Source organism: Ictalurus punctatus, chromosome 4, assembly GCF_001660625.3.
Source record: "Ictalurus punctatus breed USDA103 chromosome 4, Coco_2.0, whole genome shotgun sequence".
Classification (NCBI taxonomy): Eukaryota; Metazoa; Chordata; class Actinopteri; order Siluriformes; family Ictaluridae; genus Ictalurus; species Ictalurus punctatus.
Window position 1 is genome coordinate 7,482,519 of NC_071284.1, and position 21,374 is coordinate 7,503,892.

Sequence of the window (21,374 nt, forward strand, 5' to 3'; positions counted from 1 at the left end):
AACACCAGAGGTGGTTTTGGTGCACACAGAGAGGTAGCCATATGGAAAAGTACCTCATGCCCATGGTTAAATATGGTGGTGGATCTTTAATGTTTTGGGGCTGGTTTTCTGCCAGAGGACCTGGACATTATGTTAGGATACATGACATCATGGACTCTATCAAATATCAACATATATTAAATGAAAACCTGACTGCCTCTGCCAGGAAGCTTAAAATGGGCCATGGTTGGATCTTCCAGCAGGACAATGATCCAAAACATACATCAAAATCAACACAAAAATGGTTTAGTGACTACAAAATCGAGGTCCTGTCATGGCCATCCCAGTCCCCTCACTTGAAACCCAGAGAAAGCCTGTGGGGTGAACTGAAGAGGAGAGTCCACCAGCGTGGACCTCGAAACGTGAAGGATCTGAGAGATTCTGTATGGAGGAATGGTCTCAGATCCCTTGCCAAGTATTCTCCAACCTCATCAGGCATTATAGGAGAAGACTCAGAACCATTATATTGGCAAAGCGAGGTAGCATAAAGTATCGACTAAAAGGGTGCCAATAATTATTGCACACCTATATTTAACGAAGATATATTTTTTATATATATAAACCTGTATTTTGTTTACAATTGATTGATGTCCATAAGCAAAGGTTCACAAGGTTAAACAATAAAGACAATTTTTCACAGCCTTCTTTGCTTATATTTACCAAGGGTGCCAATATTAGTGGAGGGCACTGTATACAGATAACTTGAAGATAAACGTTTTATTATTATTATTATTATTATTATTATTATTATTAACATTTACTGATCTACTATTGCAATTTATTGATATGCCATTAAAATTATATCAAGTATAAAATGTTATACAGTTCATTACACTGTTTATTTCTGTCATTCTAAATGTTATTTTAGTTTGATAAATATTGTGTATAAGATGATACATGTCTGGTTTGAAATATAAATGTTTATTTTATTATTATAATATTATTTTTATTTATTTAATTTGTTATACAGCTATAATTTAGTGCTTTTAGTGTATAGATTGTGAAGTAAAACTTGTATTCAAATGATTACAGAATGTACAATATTATTGTAGATGATCAATCATGTATGTATAATATACTGCATTATATAAACGATATTTACATATATCATTTTATTATATAATTATTTCTTATATTATTCTATCATTATTTTTTAATCATAGTACATTATGGATATAATTTTACTGTTAATATTATTATATCTCAGTTGAGAAAAGTGGGAAAGTGCTAAACTTCCAGCTCGAGTCGGAAGTGCTTGTTGGGAAATGAGCCAAAATGGGGAGCACCGCCGCCGTGTACATCTGAGTGTGTGTGTGTTTTTTTTTTTTAATTATTATTATTATTATTATTTGGAGAGTTTATTACACCCGGTGATCATCACACAGCTTTTCCATCTCCCATACAGATCCACCACCGCGAACCCGGGCGCATTGTGTGTTCATATGTGACCGCGTTGTATTTAATGTGTGAATGTTCCACAAAACTCTGTCGGGAAACAGCGTGAGTCCCGAGCCCGTCGCGGGAGGATGGACGGACGCTACCTGGGTTCGGGCTTCGCGGAGCGGCGGGCCACTTCAGGCGAGACCGCGGATTGGGCCTACAGCAACCCGGCCAGGTAGGACACACGCAGGAGAGAAGAGGACAGTAACGGGGAAAGCTCCATGAGGAAAGGCCGCTGTAGGAAAGGCCTGGGATTACAGTATAAATATAAGTGCATGTTTTTAAAGTTGTGCACTTTGAGGAAGAAAAAAAAAGTGATTTGTGTACACAAAAGTAAGTAACTTTGCGCGCTCTCAAACTAGTCGTTTCTCGCGAAATTACAGTTTGCACGCTGATGACCTTTTTATGCTACAATGTAATTAGATTTTTTGTAAAATGTGGTTTCAGAAAAGATTTCAAAATGATCATCAGTGTCAGAGATGTAAACTGAACTATATAAATTATCGCTGTATCACTGCAACTCTTTGGTTATTAATCAGAGCAGTTTTGTGTTGGGTTTTGTTTTTTGTTGGTGTGTGTGTGTGTGCGCGCGCTTCATGCAGTTGTTAGCTATTAGCTGCAATGTAAATAATGATGAGCCACGTGTCTGCAACTTTGTTTTGGCATTGTTATTGCGGTTTAGTCCAAAATCGACTCGACCGTAGACCGTTACTCAACCATGTGCATGGACTATATCTGTTATTGTACGTTTAATGTGGAAGGTTATGCATTAAAGGTGCAATAGTCAATATTTTTCATTTCTTACTAGTACAAATAATGTGGAAAATTCTGTATAAATGACTTTAAAAAATAGTTTAAGCTGTTGTCTGAGAGCAAGTGTATTTCATAGCTTTAAAAAAAAAACCCATTTGGAAACCTGATTTCAGGGCCGGAAGGTTTGTTTGTATTGGATTGGCCTCCTGTCAGTCATTTTATAGACACGCCCCCCAGCGCCTCTTTACATTTGAATAAATCATTATGCTGCAAATTGCAGTGTTTGTAGAGTTGTATCTTGGCTTTCAAGAAGCTGAATGACAGTGAAAGTGATGTCATGAGAGGTCTTGCTAATGCTAACTGTAGTTAGCATGCTAACACTGCTTTCATGGTGACTTGGTGTAAGTGACTCGTGGTGTAAATTGTTATTCGCAAATTATAATAACATTTCCAGAAAAATACATGGATGCCTCCATGAAAGTGTGTCTTTTGTTTGCTCTGCCAGAGCACGTAAAGCTCATATAAAGCTACTTTAACTGCACTTTTACAGTTACAGGCCTGGGTGGATGCTGGTACTGTATAGTGACCTTCAAACATTCATGAAACATTTTTTATACTGAAATTGTAGTACAGTAATAACACAAGTAGATTGGCAGCAAGGTAGCTAGCGGACAATAGCGAATAGTGTTGGCAGCAAGGTTAACGTTAGTGATCATTCAAATGTTGATGATTACCTTTTCAAAACAGCCATTAGTATCGGTAGTGTTATAGATTTAATCAAATACTGTGTCTGTATATTAACTGATCTAAAACCAATACTGCTATAAACTAATTTAAAAGTAGAGAAGGGGGACTACGCTCGGCCATGTTGATTTTACGCCATTCTGTAAACAGGGAAGAAACTGTCCCAAGTTGACGAGTTGAAATTTGAAGTTGAGGAGGTGTTTTTGGTGGTTTTTACCGATTGTAGGCCGGGAATTACAAAGTTGCACCTTCAACCTTGAACACAGTATAACTCTAGTCGAACCACCATAAGTTTTGGGGTCGGGTCTTTGTGTACATGGGTGGAAATGAGGGCAGGCTCGATCAGTAAAAGTAAAAAATCATTCAAATCTTATTTATCTCCATTTATCTTAACCGTTGGAGACCTATTTCCCACAACTGTTACCTAATTCATCTTTAAACCTTTAAACATAGGCATTGGACAGAATAGTATGGTGGAGTATACAGTATATGTCCACTGTTTGGGCCTCCAAAGGTGGATGTGCAGGTCTGAGAAAGTCACCTAGATCTGAGACTCCCCCTTAGTGAAACTCTCTATTATATAATCCCTAAAGGTGGGTTTACACTGTACAATTTTGCTGTCCCTGACAAAAATCACACATCCTTGAAGAATTCTTCAGTGGCCTTAGAACATGTAGTGTTTTAAGAAGTGTCCAATTCGACCAAAGACAGCTGATGACAAAGTTCTGCATTAAAATCTGAGTGTGTCCACTGCTATAATGGTCGTCTATAAACCACCAGTAGAAGAACGGTTTAGGATGATGTGAAACTCACAGGACAGCTACAAATTCATTCGCTGCAATTGTTAAACAAGCATGCGATTGGACAGAAAAACGTCCTTATTTACCTCAAGTTCACTTTGCAAAATGGTTCTGTTTGTCCGACCCCTGCACATTTTCTGCACATGCCCAGATCATGTTGATCGATGACGTTAGCAGGATGTACTCATTATATTTAATCACAGGTCTATCGTTAGAAGATCTTCATCATGCAAACTGACATGGAGAACATATTATTGCATAGTCTGTTGTAGAATTTGGCATAGGTTTTACAGGGTTGCACAGTCTAAAACCAGCTTACCTGTGAAGATCTAATCAGCAGGGCCAGGTAGGAGGTAATGCAAAACTTTGGTTTTGTACAGTTAACATCATCACATGTGTTTGTTTAGAGTTCAGTTTATGACCCATTTTTAAACCCAAAGCGTGATCATCACTGATGTCCCACTGCCTTATAAAGGTCAGGTAAACAAAGTACAATTCAGTCTCCCATTGGATTCGTGTGGTAATTACAATGGTACGAATGAAACTGACAAGCAATGCCACGCTGAGGTCAGAACCCTCCGTAGTTCTGAAGTCCTTTATACATTGGACAGAAATGGTTTTGGGTCTAAATTTCATACATAATGTTCAACATACTGAGGTGTACTCTGCCAAACTCTTCCATTTTTTAATGGAAAAGGAAACCTGAGGATACAGCGCAAACCATCTTGTGAACTAAAGCAAAATGACTCCTCTCCTGAACACTTTCTGTGGTTTGATACAAGTGTTTATTGAATCTAAGAAGTCCCCTTTTTGGGTTTGGATATGCCTATTCTTGGTCATGTCCAGACCACACACGTACAGCAGGGCTAAATCTGAAACTTTTAAACATTCTTTCTCATGCTCATTTAAATTGACCCTCTTATGACCTGCACAGTATTGGTGTATGTAGTAATCAGTGCAGGAGATACAGTTAGCTAGTCCATTTCACTTCATTTACCATTTTTGCACAAGAATTTTGACCTGTCTGTTATTACTCTTCATCAGTTTGTGATGTGTGTGGGGTGGTGTGATGCGGCCTGACATGAAAACGAGTTCGTGTTACCACAGCAGAATTGATTATTTTCCTGTAAAAATCCCAAAGTGTTCTGTTCCTTTTATACCTGACAATGATCTCACTTTTGTATTAATTAAGGAATGACACATTGTACTTTTTATCCATTTATAGTTACATTTTAATGTTGTGGAACGTCTATGAAACATGTTCCTCTTATCACTTATATAATAACTGCTATAAATGCTATGGAGCTAATAAGACCGAAAAATGCTTCTTATTACAGAGACTATTACAAAGTGCTGGCACTGGAGACTCCTTCCATAAATGTTAACTAAATGCCTCCTTACAGAAAACTTCACCATATCCACAATTATAAGTTTTACTTATAATTAGCTTGAATAAGTTTATTAGCCTCAGATTATGTGGATATTATTATAATAAATGAATAAAAAGAAATATGTTTAACAAATAAAAACAATCGTTGATGTGGTGAAAATTTCTGTTAATAGACATTTATGTAATATTTTTGGAAGGGGTCTCGAATGTAAGCACTTTGTAACAGTCAGTATGTTTCCCCAACTTAGGAGAGACAGAGGAGTTTGCGATGTCCGGTGTCTAAGTCACGTGCTCTTATTAACTCTGAGAGGGCATGAAGAGAGACTATTGAGGGAATGGCGGTTTATAACTGCTATAAGTGATAACAGGAACTTATTTCATTAAGTCTCAGATCTTGTATATAATTTTCAGGTATTTTTTCTTTGAGTTCTGTATAATTTGGTCTTCACACTTTAGCAAACCATGAGTATGTGGCAATGAAGAGATGATGTTGCTAACACAAAGTATATTGAGTGATACTAATTTGCCCGTAGCATGTTTGTTTATCATTAATTAAGGTCATTATATGCATTATAAGGATATAGACCTAATATTTACAGAAAAACCGCTCTGGTACAGACTATCAGTATTGGTGGATCGGTATTTTCCGCTGTAAATTTCCAGTTTTTGTAATGCCTTAACTGTATTTTATGCAACTGTGTTGACGTTAGCTCCAGTTATGGTGCGACTCACATAGAGACAGAGCTTCCCCAACGGCAATCCTACGCCTCAAGTCATACACTCACTACCTACACCACCTCTAATCACCCCACAGGTGAGAATGTAAATGGAACTGCCTCAAACATGAAACAACAGTTAACTAAGGCTGAGCTCACCTTTCTCTGTGAATAATTATTTTATCCTCATTCTATGGTGTCCTTCTGCCGGTTAGGTGTGTCTGGTGTCTTTGATACTAATCTGCACACCACCGGAGGCAGCACTACTGAATCATCAGTCATGAATTTCCTCTCTTCCATTGAATCCCGAGGCCTTCAGGCTGGACCTGCAGCCACATCTCTACTTCCCCAGTTCAGGACTTCACCATGGCAGACTGGTAAAACAACAGCTTCTGATATCTATTTGTATCTATTGTAAGAATCTGCAGGTAACTAGTGATAAATGTTTTATTAAAAGTCTGTTTGTTTATTTGAGGTGGTGAACTTACTTGTCTGATTCAACCTGTTGAACAGTTAGTACACAGGTCACAAGCATCCTTGTCACGTGTATTTATACTATCATGTTGAGACAGCTTTACGTGATAAGGTTCATGTATAGCTGTACAGATTATTCCATTTTCTTTTATCGATTCATTTCCCACTATAGGCACAAATTCTTCAACAGAGCTCTTTCTTACCGGAGCGCTCCCTTCTTCTGGAACGTTTCCTACCCTGACGGCTCTTTCTTCCTACCAGCACCCCAGCACCTTTCCCACTCGGAGTTTCGCCACCACATCGGGATTAACTGTTCAGCACACTACATTTAGCCCATCAAATGGCCTGCTTTCACCTAATGACCCTCTGCTTCAGATCAAACCTTCCCAAACCACTGTGCCAACAGCTTTTGCCTTTGACCGCCTGGGTGGTACTTCCCTGGGTTCTAGCCTCCCAGTCCAGTCATCCACATATCGTTCAGCCCAGGAGTCTGCGCCACATCTCCTGCAACCACAGTTCAGCCTTCTACCCTCTCCTTTGAGTAACTCTCAGCAGACTATCCCACCTTATGGAGCCCCGATTTTCTCCAGCTCCATCGAACGAGCACTTCAGCGTGAATGTAGTGTCATCAAGCACCACCAGCGGCCTTCCAGCACCCAGCCAGTCCAGCAGCAGCTGTCTGTCGGTGCACAACACACTTTGCAAGATTACCTACCTGATGATGCTGATGTCTCCTACCAGGATCCTTCTCGACATACACCTGTTCCAAACAGCCCCAATGGAATTCCCAGTCAAGCCATTAATAGCACTGCTCAGCAGAAGACAGCCACAGTGCAGCTGCAGCAAACACAGAATCATTCCTCGTCTGTGCCCTCTTCAGAGTTTTCCTCCACGTGTGGAGTGAAAGCCAAGGATGATTCTAACAAAACATCAGAGCATCTAATGGAGGACTCAGAGTTGCATGATCAGGCAGCCTCATCACCCATGCAGCAGCATAGGTATGCTTCCACAGGCCAGAAACAGAGCTCTGTGATTGCTAGCCAGTCACAGCCATACACATCAGCACAGCTTTCCAGTTTGATGTCCATCAGCCCTTCACAGACATACATTACATCTCAAAGTCTCATGGGCAACCTCAATGAATCACAGGCCTTCTCTCCCAATCAGCCAGAGAAACTACCTTCTATATACAAAACTTTGCCATCGTTGGCTACTCAGTCAGAAAATGAGACCTCTGTTAGCCACTCTCTTATGTACGCTTCTGGCCAAAAGCACATAATGTCTTCAGCATCAAACAGAGAGGAGTATGATGAGCAGGCACAAAGAATTTGTATGGGCAATGCCTCTCACAGTTACTCTTCCAGTCACACTCAGAGTCTGTCCACTGTCAGTTATTATACCCAGGGACCAGAATCTGTTAGTCCCTCTCAGAGCTATGCATCAGGTCAGTCTCTCACACCAAGTCCTCCCTTCTCTTCCTCCTATGCCCACAGCTTACCATCCAGTAATTCCACCCAGGAGTACTCCCTAATGCAGTCTTCTCCAAGCAAGACAGATGGTATGCTGTTGCAGCAGACCCAGAAATACTTGCTGTCTAACCAGACAACATCCTCCACTGCCACTTATACACAAGCCATCCAGAACAACCAGTCCTCAGTGGAACAAAACTCAGCCTATGGCAAAAGGAAGGAAGATGAGAGTCTGTTCCTTAACTCCAAAGAAAACTGTGGAGAGATTCCTATTCAGAATATGCAGGCATTACAACAAGCTTCAATAAGTAGTTCTATCCAGACTGTCACAAGCAGTGATGTTGGGGTACAGAGCAATGTTGTATATGTTGTTTCAAAAATGGAAGACAGACACGCACATAGCGTGATCCGAAGCAACTCTCGATCCGAAGATCAGCTAATGGGTCTTGCACCAATGTCGTCCATCAAGGATGAGGGAATGAGTACTTTAATTGGGCAGTTGGTAAGCACTGCCCAATCTCATGTAACCTCAGGCACAAAAAATAACTCTACATTAATGCAGTCCTCCCATGTGGCTTTGAGCACTGACCAGTTGAAAGAACACCCTCTGCTTCTCAAAGTACCCATTGCTCAACAAGAGGACCAGCAAACTCAGAGTAACAGAGGAGATCAGAGGCAGTTGTCACAAGAACAGGCACAGTTTGTTCAGCTACCCAGTGCCCAAGTCCTACTGGAGCCCTCACAGATGATCCTTCTTCAGCAACCTTTGCTCCACACAGGTCCAAATCAGTCGAAGCCAGTCCAAATGCAGCCAGTGTCAGTTCAGTTCCTACAAATGAATAATGAAATCCTGAACTCCGCAGTCAGTGCGGTTGAGATTCCACAGATAACCCACCAAGCTGTGGAGTCCATGAAGCAACACCTGGTCCCAAAAGACATTTTCAACAATGCAACGAATCAGCATGATTCCAAGCAGCATTTTACCTTAGGTTCTATCTGCTTCCCTGATTCTATGCTGATGGCTGATGAGAGAAACATTCTGTCCAATGTGGATGACATCCTAGCTGCCACAGCAGCAGCCTGTGGAGTCACACCACAGGACTTTAAAACCTCCTCCTCTGAAGGGGACTTAGCATCGATATCCAGCCCTACAGATTCTAAGTGCCACTATGAGTTAGTTAATAACAAGCATGAAGCTAATAGCTTCTCTTCACAGCATATGATCTCAAACTCCCAGATCATTACTTTATCTGTGAATGGTGGTCAGCTGACAACAGACATTCACAAAGAAGTTGATGGACACCAAGCATTTACACCACCAAATTCTCACACGCAGCAAAATAACTCTAACCATGAAACATCTGAGAAGGTCACAAATCATCACAAAAAAAATGAGGTATTAGCCAAGGGACTTGATAGCAAGGATTCTTCTCTGCATTCTAATGGATGTACTATAAACACATTGGCCAACAACCACACAGACTTTCACATAACCTCCCAGGAAAATAACCCCACTGGGTTTGAGAAAACAGACACCATGTCAAAAAATCAGAATCAACCCAAACTCCTGAAGAGTGTTAAGGTGGAGGACAAGTTTGCAGAATGCTCCTCTGATGGTCTTTCTAAGAAGCGAGTCAGGTCAAAGGGTTCTTCCAAGCAAGCTACCCAAGATGAAAATGGTCAACCTAAATCTCAAAAAAGAATTGGCCAAGTAAAGCGTCAGAACTCCAAAGGAAGTGAGACAATTTCATCCTCTACCTCTGAGGGCTGTCTTGATAGTTACCAGCAACAGGAAAGAATACGGCAAAAAATAAGAGAGGTAGAAGAAAAACAGCCAGAAGTTAAAACTGGGTTCATTGGATCTTTCCTGGACTTTCTGAAATCTGGACCCAAGCAGCAATTCTCCTCTCCACCCATACGGTCACCCAATCGCACAAGAAAGTCTTCGGTTACCAAAAGACCTTTTAATCAATTGTCCGTGCCCCTTAAACCCATACCCCCATCAACGCCAATGGTTTCACCAGACATCAGTACTGTTAGCTCTACTAAGAGACTGGATGAGGAGCTTCAGAAGAACTTGGAGACACTTCCATCTTTCTCCTCAGACGAGGATGAATCGGTTTGTAAAAACCAAGACCTTCAAAAGAGCATTAGTTCTGCACTCTCCTCTCTAGATGAGCCCTCAGACAAGCCACATTCAGGTGTGTGTTCACTCTTAACGCTTTTCAATTTCTCATTCTGTTTTGGAAAACTGAGATCTCTTGTCTATACACCAGCTGTGCCATGATTATCTAATATGGTGTTCCTTTCTCTAGACAGCAAAAGTTCAGCTGATGGCACAAGTCAAGAGCAGTCATCCAGCGTGCAGTCTGCAGATACAAAGCTAAAGGAGCAGCAAAAGCTTGGGCTGAATGAAGTCCCAGTGGAGGAACTGGTGAAGAACATACCTTCCAACAAACTTGCGGTATGCCTGACCACTGTAGCTATCGAAGGCCTTACGGATGAGGAACTGTCTGACAGTGGGGAGGAGGGCATGTACAGAGAACGTGATGAGTTTGTGGTGAAAAATGAGGACATAGAAAACCTGCAGGTATGCGACTGACTTAGATTTAATGTCATTGTTTATCAGATAAGTGTGTTGCATATATAGGATAATAGATATCCACACACTGAATCACACAAAAGTAGGCTTAAAGTGGTACAATGGTACATGTTCCTGTTTAGATTTCTCATAGCGATGTTCCTGTGATACGATTGTAGATTATTAGTAAAGGTAAAGGCAAGAACTCTAGTAATCTTTTGAAAATATATCTTAAAGTTTCCCAATTAAATCAGCTATTGTTTGGAAGTGTTTCTTTCATGTTGCAATCTTTTGTTTATGTATTTTCTTTTTCTGATTATTAGAATCTTTTAAAGATTATTCAGATTCTATACAATGTTCTTTAATTTTCATGTCTGCACCATTCTGTTAAGTCATGGTTCATTTTGCTGTCTTTATTTTTACTTCATTTAAACTGTATTTTGTGTTCGCATCTCTATTCTTACATTGTTATTAGTAGTCTTGGTTGCCTTATCTAAATGCACTATATGGCCATATGTTTTGGACACCTGACCATCACAGTCATTCCATATTTAGTTTCCTCTTTGCTGTTATAATAACCTTCTCTCTTCTGGGAATGTGGCTGTAGGGCTTTGTGTCCATTCAGCCAATGAGCGTTAGTGAGGTCGGACACTGATATCGGGCTAGGAGGCCTGGGGTGCAGTCGGCATTCCAGTTCCTCCCAAAGGTGTTCAGTGGGGTTGAGGGCAGGGCTCTGTGCAAGTTCTTCCACTCCAACCATGGAAGACCATGTCTTCATAAACCTCGTTTTGTGCATAGGGCCATTGTCATGTTGGAATATTTTTGGACCCCATAGTTCCAGTGAAGTGAAATTGTAATGCTACAGCACATAAAGACATCCTATACAATCGTGTGCTTCCGACTTTGTGGCAACAGTTTGGGGAAGGTTCACATTTGGGTGTGATGGTCAGGTGTCCATGAACTTTTGGCCATATACTGTATCCATGAAAAAATGTAAGAAAAAAATATTTCTTAAAGTATTTAAGAAAAAAACAAATGGAGAGAATGTCACTATACTCTCCATCACACATGGCATTATTAATGCTTCAATGGAGACTCAGGGTTCGATAGATTTCTTTTTTGGTCAGATGTCAGAGATACAGTGGGAATTAGTGTGTTACCACATAGCATGAAGACCTTTCGACTTAGTTAGTTTGATGTGTAATATGGCCTGTTTGTATTTTTTTGGATGTAGGTCACACTGAAGGCAGGAATAGAGCCTCCAGCCATTTGGAAGGTACAAAAGGCCTTGCTGCAGAAATTCATACCCGAACTGAGAGATGGAAAGAGAGTGTTTTCGGCTACCAACAGTGTGAGTGGATCATTACTGATTTCAGATAGCTATAGACATGTACCAGTGGTCAGTTATACCAGGCATATGAGGAGTTCTTTATTTTTTTGCAGCTTAGTACCCTTTCCAGTCCAAAAGTTTTCCCCCAGTGATTGCATTAGAGATCAATTTTATGACTGTCCTAAAATCACCTTAGGCAGATATATATACTATTGTGTTTATTTATACCACAACACTGTTAAATTCTCAGATCTGATTGGTCAGAAGATGCGCTGACAGGAATGCGAGATCACTAGGCATATCACAGTTTACAGTGGTGCTAGAAAGTTTGTGAACTCTTAAGAATTTTCTATATATCTCCATAAACCAGGCCTAAAACATCATCAAATTTCCACAGTCCTAAAAGTAGACAAAAAGAACTCGGTTAAACAAATGAGACAAAAACATTATACTTGGTCATTTATTTTTAAGGAAAATGATCTATTACGTGTCTGTGAGTGGCAAAAGTATGTGAACCTCTAGGATTAGTAATTATTTTGAAAGTCGAATTAGAGTCAGGTATTCTCAATCAATGGGAAGACAATCAGGTGTGAGTGAGCGCCCTGTTTTATTTAAAGAACAGGGATCTTTCAAAGTCTGATCTTCACAACACATATTTGTGGACGTGTATCATGGGTAAGATTAGGAGGAGATTTCTGAGGACCTCAGAAAAGGAGTTGTTGATGCTCATCAGGCTGGAAAAGGTTACAAAACCATCTCCAAAGAGTTTGGACTCCACCAATTCACAATCAGACAGATTGTGTACAAATGGAGGAAATGTTAATATGAGAAGCGCTGTGTTTGGAGAAAGAAAATACTGCATTCCAGCATAAGAAACTTATCCCATCTGTGAAACATGGTGGTGGTAGTGTCATGGTTCGGGCCTGTTTTGCTGCATCTGGGCTACGACGGCTTCCCCTCATTGATAGAACAATTAATTCTGAATTATACCAGCAAATTCTAAAGAAAAATGTCTGGACATCTGTTCATGGACCAAATGTTCATGGACCGAATCTCAAGAGAAAGTGGGTCATGCGGCAAGCCAACGACCATAAACACACGTCATTCTATAAAAAATGGTTAAAGAAGTATAAAGTTAATGCTTTGGAATGGCCAAGTCAAAGTCCTGACCTTAATCCAATAGAAATGTTCTGGAAGGACCTGAAGCAAGCAGTTCATGTGAGGAAACCCACCAATCTGTGAAAATCTGATGATGTTTTTGGTCATATTTATGCAAATGTATAGAAAATTCTAAAACTTTCACAAACTTTCAAGCACCACTCCATATGGAAACAGCTCATTCATAGGGACTTATAAGGTGGACAGTCCTATAACATATTTTAAAGCGCTTTAATGCTTTGTAACCGTTGGTAAGTTTTCCAATAAGGGAAAGTCTTCAGGGTGTATCGGCACTGTTCCTGGTTTTAGATTATATACATTGAAGTCAAGTGGCCAGTCACTTAGTTTTATATCTGTAGTAATTATAACTGTTAACACAGTGATATTTGGTTGTGGTTTATTTTGATCATAGATAGATAGAGCAGTCAGTCGGGGTTACTTGTGCAAGAAATCATTCCCATTAGTAACAGCAGGGTTAATTCATGAAGTTAATTATATGTAGTTAGAGCTGCTAATCAGTTTGGCCCAATTGAACTGGTCATTCAGACAGGTACTGGTGAACATGCTGGTGAATATTGTGATAATATGCTGCCCTAAAATGTAAACCAGAATTTTACTATTATGTCCCCTGTTGCGCAGTATCTGGGTTACTTTGGAGATGCTAAGACCATGTACCGGAGAGTATACGTCAAGTTTCTCGACACTGTGAACAAGAGGGAGTACGTGCGAGTCTGCAACAGAAAACCGAGGTGCAAGCCCATGCATTCCATGAGGTACTACTGCCTTTCGTTTTTTTTCCTGTACTGTTCTTGCTTGTTCTTGTCTGCACACACCCAATTTATCATGAGGCAGAGCAGACAAGTCACATTGCATACATTGGAATCCCCCACACACTCTCTCTCACACACACAACAGCAACAATGTCCTCATGGCAGCACATTCCCTTCTCAGTTAACTGTCAGATTTTGACTCTCCATGAGCAAGTCGAGCCCACTCATCAGGCTTCACAAAGAGCAACTCAGCAGACAGAAAATCTATGAAGGTTTTATTCCATGCAGGTCATTTAGAATATTAAGTAGTATCGAGTATCCTGGACTGGACTTTTCAAATTCGATAGTCTGCTTGGGCATATCTCATCATTTACGACATAATGTTTAAAACTTCACATAAGGGTTCCCACTTCATTTGCATTTTTCTTTATATTTTGCATAGAGGCTCTCAGAAGGCTCTACTGCCCCAGAGAGCTGCCACAACAGCCATGTCCGACTCCTCCGCGCTCAAACCCAGCACAAAGCAAAGCCTGTCCAAACCCAGGCCAAAGCAGCCAAAAGCCAAGGCCGAACCTCCACCGAAAAAAAGGAAGAAATGGAAGGAGGAGTTTACAGACTCAACACAGTTGGCTTCTCCAGAAGCTGCAGGGGAAGATGATGGTGAGTAATTTTGCTGGAGAAAAAACCTGAGACCTGTCTTACCCCATTTTCATCAGCCATCAGACAGTTCTGTTGCCAGAGCTTGTGTTTTGAGAATCCACCAGACCAATATGTAACCAGATGTAGGTGTTTTCAGTTTTACTTCTGGTTTTGGTAACGATTTACATAAAGGTCCCTTTTACTGACTAGCTGATCATTTAACACGTTAGTTAACATCAACAAACCATGAACTTCAGCATTAATATACCTTATACCACAGCACTGTTGAATACTCAAATCTGGTTGGTCAGAAGTTGTTGATTAATTTTCTATATCAGCAGCTCTGACATAGTTTATATTAATACACTTGTTCTTATACATTATTGTTTCTACAGTAACAACTCATTCACAAGGACTTGTATGGTGGACTACATAATCTAAGGTTAATAATAAATTGATATTTTTTATGTGATATTTAACAAAGGAAAACCTATAATCGTTGATCTGGTCAAGCTTTTTGTAAGGAGACATTTAATTAATGTTCAGAAGGAGTCTCCAGTGTCGGCGCTTTGTAACAGTCCAGTTTTCCTTCACAGGAAAGTATTCAGGATGGAGGAGTTTGTGATTTCCAGTTACTTGGTAACAAAAAGCTCTCTTCGTCTTATTAAGATCAAGAAAGACAACAAGATTTTTTTTAAATTTTTTTTTTGGAAAAACATTAAATGTAACTATAAATAATGAAAATGTATGCCATGATGTTGATTAATAAATAAAACATTTTAATTGGAAAATCGCTGTGGTATTATTGGAATAAAACACTCTGGGGCATGCTGTTATTGGAAAATAATCAATATTAGTAACATGATCTTCATTTTTGCTAATTATTTAAATTAATTTTTAGTCATAGATCGGGTAAATTAGGTGATGTAGGTGTGTTTCATTAACATTTAAACCAACATCAATTAATGCATGTGTTAACTTCCTTTGCTACTTTATTAATATTACTTATGGTTTATTAATGCTGAAGTTCATGTTAAATAATGCAGTGAATAATGTTTGTTAGCAGAACTATCATGTAAAGCCTTACCTTAAAAAAAGCCTTTTCATATAAGACTACAGATGGATGCTTTAATTGCTCATTTATTATAAGGTTTTAGCTCCTCAAATGAAGCTCTGGTAATGATAGCAGTGTAAATAACCTGAGGTAAAGGGATGTTTTGATGTAGTGAGTGTGGTCCAGCTTCTTGATGACAGTATGTCGCTTTCAATATGGAATATTCACACGTTGCTGGAAACACACAACTATTCACATATCCTTTTTCCAACCTTTTGGAAAATTGCTTCAAATTTTAAAGTATTTTGGATGGAAAACCTTTTATCTGTTTGGAACACCACAGGCGTAACTCCCTGCAGCATCTTGAACCGTTAGCAAGCCGTAGCCTTGTTTTGACACTCATCTCGACTTGTCTTTTAGTGTTCCCTTTCTGTGTTTAAGCGTCCCTCTGTATCCTCTCTAATCGCAGAGTTTATACCGCCGGTCCCGTTCGCCTCACGCTTCCTCAACACCAGGACCATGAAGGAAACCTTCAAGAGTTTTGTGGAGCTCCTGATCAGCGTTGCTCTGGACGCAGACGTCATGATCACCCTGGAGAGAGAGAACGGTAAGGACATAAAGAGCACACGGTTTGATCTATTAAATATCGATTGATTTTTCACGAGGAGCTTGTAATGTGTATATACATTCATCAATATCACAGGCAGTTCTATTTATTTTAAAAATCCTAGAGTCCTAGACTCTGATATCCATCCAGTTCAGAAGATCAGACTGTAAAAAGATCCTTTATGCAGGGCACATCAGCACAAAGTGGGACAGGAGCAGTGGAATGTTTAAAAATAGAATATGTCATTTTAGTGATGGCGCCCTTTTCTTCTACTTCATTCAGCCATACATTCTCACCCTGAATTTTTTTTTGTATAACAAACGCAGTAAACGATTCAACCATGAGGGATGTTGACACGAACGTCACTGGGGCCTTTATTTATTTTTTTATTCATTTGCATCTATTTTTATTGCAGATTAAACAATCCACGCTGACAATATTGAGCTGAATATTAAGAAATCCTGAACTGTAACTTATTGCCAGCACATGCATCATAATAATAATATTTGTTTCATTTGTAAATACTGTAGGACCCCTGTAGAACCCCTGGGGGTTCCAAGCTCCCCATCAGATGACTGAAACCACGGATAGTAGTGAACACTATATATACTGTACATACCTATGATTAATTTATAACTTGGGCACAATAAGACATTAACAGCTGTAGCTAATGATAAAATCGAAAAAATTCTAATAATGAAAGTTATGTGAATGTGATGTGTGTGTGTGTGTGTGTGTGTGTGTGTCTCGCTCTGTCTCGCTCTCTCTCGCTCAAATATTTATTGCACAGTACTCACTCTTCTTCTTCATTCTTCTACACTGGGCAAGGGGATGATTAACATTCCAGACGGGACCGCACAAGGTTTAATCACGTTACTCAATTTAAATTATGAATGTTTACTGTATTTCCGGAATTTTCTATTTAATTTTTTCGACTGTGGTCAACGTATTGAAACAGCGGATACTGGGGTTTTACTGTGTTGTGTTAAAATTGCTTTTGTAAGCAAGAACAAGCAAGAAACCAGTCTCGCATAGTTTACGTAACAGTTTGATATGGAGCGCATGGATGTGTTTACACATAAAGAGAGGTTTCCTGTCTCCGTATTGTACGTCAGGTGGTGGTGTTTGACGTCTGCGATTTGCTCCTTTCAGATGAACTTCTGCTGCCTCATATGAAGAGAGTGGATGGCATGATCACGGACAACAGGAGGAGGCTGCTGCCCAAACTTCGAGTGGGTCAGGTGTTGAAAGTGAGCAGGCCCTCAAACATCCGATCCCTCAGCTCCCTTAAACTTACTTTAAGCGCTTGTTAATGTACATAAAGTATACATTTCTGTCAGTCTGCTTTCAAGTGTTGTTAATGCATTTTATTTTAGCAGAGGCTTTAAGCCCACACTCCTTCCTCTGAAAAAGTAGCTCGCTCTTCCTCTCAGATTAGGTGATTATGCAAGCAGCTAGTGAATTAGCGTATTAGCTGGAGAAAACAGTAATGGTTATGGTCAGGATAAGCAGAAAATGGAAAATTTCCCCGAATATTTCAAGTCTGATGTAAGGGAGTACTTTGGCTTCCTTGGAAGTTACGACGCCCACCAGGTGGTGGATCGAACTGTTACAGTGTGCCAAACACTGGCATTAATACCACAACCATGGCCAAGAAAACATGAACACACACACACAGAGTAAAATCTCTGTGCTGCGTTCAGGCAGTTGTTCCTCACTGATTCAGTCTGAGGTAAAAAGAAATCACTGAGGTGATTGGAAAGTTCATACCTGCTGATATGAAACTCGGTATAGTGGAGAACGCAGGACTCAGAAACACATCTAGGGCTACAGAGTGCAAACAGCAGATTTGGAAATAAAAAGCCCCATGCTTCAGACATGCCCCCTGGACAGATACACCCGTGAAAGCTTGGCCAGACAACTAAAGCCATGTTTTAATTTTGTTACATTCTAATACACAGCTTTTGTTTTATCATATGCCTCAAAGCGTCTGAACGGATGACACAAACACCGTCATTACGTTTCAATTGTTTCTCTATAATGTTGAAAGTTTTAATCAAAACGTAAACTTAAGGTGTGTATTCAGGCAATGATTATGATTATTTTTGGCTGTATGGAAACTGCATCAGCGATCAAGACACCACTGCATCATATCGTATCAGATTTAAACGTCATGTAACATTAAACACATTCTCTGCGATAGTACTAAATGATTAAAATTCTGCGTAAAAACAGATGCCATCTTAATTCAGACTCGTTTGAAAAAGCATCGTATTTCCTCAATGGAGGAAGCAATTGCCTAATAATGTTTACAGGATACAAGTGAACATTATTATTGTGATCAGAGAATTTAAAAATGGTGCATGCCTGTTTGATAGGATTGTTTTTTGTTTGTTTTTTTTTGGTTTTTTTTAAACCAACAAAAAAAAGCTTGTGTTAGGGACATAAGCTGCATTTAAGTTTAAAAATTGTTTTTTTTTCTTAATTTGTTGCTATGCCTAATCGACTCTTTTTGTCTTTCTCCGTCACTTCAGAACGCTTTAGACAGCTTTCCCGAGTTATCAGTGGTGACAGAGCTGAAAACGGACGGGGAGACCCCCACTTTTAAAGTCAGACTGAGTGGGAAGGCGTACAACAGGAAGACCATGAAACCTGCTAAATCTCCCATTAAACTTCCCTTGGTGAGTCGCACAATGAATCACTCTAGCCGTATATAATACAAAGAACATTCAGGTACTGTACAGTATGTTCAGTGATGTTAGGGAATGGCTGGTTTGTAGTACTTGCTTTTAGCCACTAGGTGGTCTCATTTGTTTTATTATTTATCTTCCTCTCTCTTTCTCTCTCTTGTTCTTTCTCTCTCTTTCTTTCTTTCTTTCTTTCTTTCTTTCTTTCTCTCTTGCTCTCTCTCTCTCTCTCAGGAGTACACAGTGGAGCAACAGAAAACTCATTGGTTTTCTCTCTATCATTCACTGCAGCACTACAAGTATCACACATATCTGATGTGTATGGAAGAGGTGAGTGCGGTGTGTGTGTGTGTGTGTGTGTGTGTGGTTTATTTTTGGGTCTGTTTTTACATTTAAAAAATGTAAAGGCCAAAAGTTATTAAGTTGTTAAGGTTAGTCACCCTGAATTATTATTATTTTTGGCCAAAAAAGTGAGTCTCTACAAGGCACACCTACATTTCTATAAACTTCTGCACATCAAGACCAACTTCGATGGAAGAAAGTGACGCACATGTTTTTTGGATCTGGAGAAAACTGTACATGTGGTAGAGTGGGAAATGTCAATACATGGGTATACGTTAGAAATAAAACCCGACATATGTTGTTGTTTGTTTTTTGTTCCCCGGAGTTGTTATGTATTGTTAATGTATAGGCCTTCAATGAAAGTATCCTTTTTGTTTGTGAGAGTGTAGAGAGTGTAGAAGGTCAGGAGTTCAGGCCCCAGCACTGCCAAGCTACCACTGTGTTGGGCCCTTGGACAAGGCCCTTAACCCTCAACTGCTCAGTTGTATAAATGAGATAAATGTAAGTTGCTCTGGAGAACTGACAAATGCCATAACTGTAAATGTATGTTATTGTATGTTTTTGTGTATCAGATTGCACTGTTGCGCTCACGCGGCGTGGATCTGGGACAAGAGGAGACTGTGCAGACGTGCATGGGGAACGGAGCGTGGGTGGAGGGCCTGTTTGACCGCTTCGGAGAGCTTCTCACACAGGTGCAGCAGGCCTGCCTTTAAACAGATGGTAGAACAAGTGGATGCAGTTCCTGGTCCTTTTTCTAAAGCACTAACCGATGAGATGGATATGGAGAAGCACCAGAAACCTGAGAATCATGTGAAAACACTGAGAAGATGATGAATCATAAGGAGAGCCACTAGAAGCTGGAGAACCATCTCAACATGGACATCTCGAAACTATCTACAGGCATAAGAAGATGCCGAAAATGGAGATCTTTAAGAAATGGAGAGCCATGAAAGGATGAGAAGATCGTGACATGTTGAAGAACTATGAGTGTAGCCATTAGATGACTTGGATGGAGGAGGATCACAAGACGATGGAGAACCACAAAAAGAAGCATTAGATTGAGATGCGTTAGGCAAGAACATTTCAAACCATTAGAATATGAAATTTGGGGGAAAAATATGTGGAACTATGAGACTGTGAGATAATGGAGAGCTGAAGACAGGAAGATGTGGAACCACTTGAAAAATTGGGAATTATAATATGATTATGAAACAGATGAGCAGATTTTTCTAAGAATTTATACAAAGAACAGCAGTAGAACCTGGGTGTCTGTTCTTGGAACCACAGAGACAATATATTTTAGTCATGGTCTTTTTAAAAATCATGTTTTAAGGTTGTTGTTTTTTTTAAAATAATTATCATCTAACCGGCCAAACTGGACACACATGACACAACAGTTGGCCAGTTTTCATTCTCTGATGGTTAAAGAATGTGTGGTACAGGTTGATTTACCTTCAGATTTTTATTTTATTTTTTTTTTAACACTAATTTTAAAAAGAACAACAGTTGAGATTGGAGAAAGAGGGGTGCTAATGATTGTATAAATATATAAATACGTAGATATATATGTAAAAAAAAACAAGCAAAAAAAAACGTTCTATATGATAGTGTACATTTTGTAAAGAGAGCTCTTTGGATGGATTTGACTCTTTATGTACTTTTAAACTCCTTTTATATGACAGAGGTTATAAAGATGGAGTTGGTGCAATTCAAAGTACTTCTTTTTGTGATAATGTTGTAATAAGCAGCATTGGAACTATTTTCTTGCAGGAAACTATATTTTATAGTCTCTCAAAACCCTTTATCTTAAACATAAATGTATTTTTCCACAAAGGAAATATTATTGTTTCCTGATCATCTTTGTGGTACACTCTGTTTTACGCAAGAGATACCCAGTGTGTTTATATGACAAATTTCTATCCCTGACAGTGTGTCACTTCTTTACTGTAGAATATTACAAATTTGCTGCAGTTTTGCACAGATTACAATGCTTTTGCTTTTCAAGTGTAGCTGTGATACAACCTGCGAGGATTTTATTATTATTATTATTTTTTTTTTTTTGATATGTGGAAAAATAAATTTCCTACCATTGAATCCACGGAGTCAGAACTTTTATTTAAAGATGCGTTTAACGCTTCAGTTGTAATTGCATTCGTGCCACATCCATATTATACTGCCATACAATTTAACTTAAAGGAACATTTTAGCAAAATGACTTAAAATCAATTTTACATATCGTTTCCCCATACCTGAAATCTTTTATGTAATTATTTGCCTTGAGCCATATCCTGTTTTAAGTAGACTTACAGACGTCAGTACACCATCGTCTATTAAGATGAACATTTTTTCCCAGAGTAGCTGACTGTTATCTTGCGTATTGT

The 21,374-nt window shown here is 39.4% G+C and overlaps 1 protein-coding gene across 4 annotated transcripts; it reads left to right on the forward strand.

The window, feature by feature from the left end:
- The first annotated feature begins 1,298 nt into the window (after positions 1-1,298).
- qser1 (glutamine and serine rich 1) lies at positions 1,299-21,087 on the forward strand. 4 transcript variants are annotated; one of them, XM_017465901.3, is made up of 14 exons: positions 1,299-1,346; positions 1,445-1,654; positions 5,877-5,980; positions 6,098-6,259; positions 6,529-10,026; positions 10,141-10,415; positions 11,641-11,757; positions 13,534-13,667; positions 14,107-14,324; positions 15,827-15,964; positions 17,117-17,214; positions 18,499-18,645; positions 18,886-18,981; positions 19,566-21,087. In XM_017465901.3, exons 2-14 carry the CDS (start codon positions 1,566-1,568, stop codon positions 19,704-19,706), a joined length of 5,217 nt encoding a protein of 1,738 aa, XP_017321390.1. In that variant the 5' UTR covers positions 1,299-1,346; positions 1,445-1,565; the 3' UTR covers positions 19,707-21,087. The 4 variants fall into 4 exon arrangements, with proteins under 4 accessions (XP_017321390.1, XP_047010733.1, XP_017321391.1 ...); XM_047154777.2 differs by having other exon boundaries at positions 1,311-1,654; positions 17,117-17,196; XM_017465902.3 differs by lacking the exons at positions 15,827-15,964; positions 17,117-17,214; positions 18,499-18,645; positions 18,886-18,981; positions 19,566-21,087 and adding exons at positions 14,699-14,745; positions 14,900-15,791 and having other exon boundaries at positions 1,311-1,654.
- Positions 21,088-21,374: the final 287 nt, after the last annotated feature.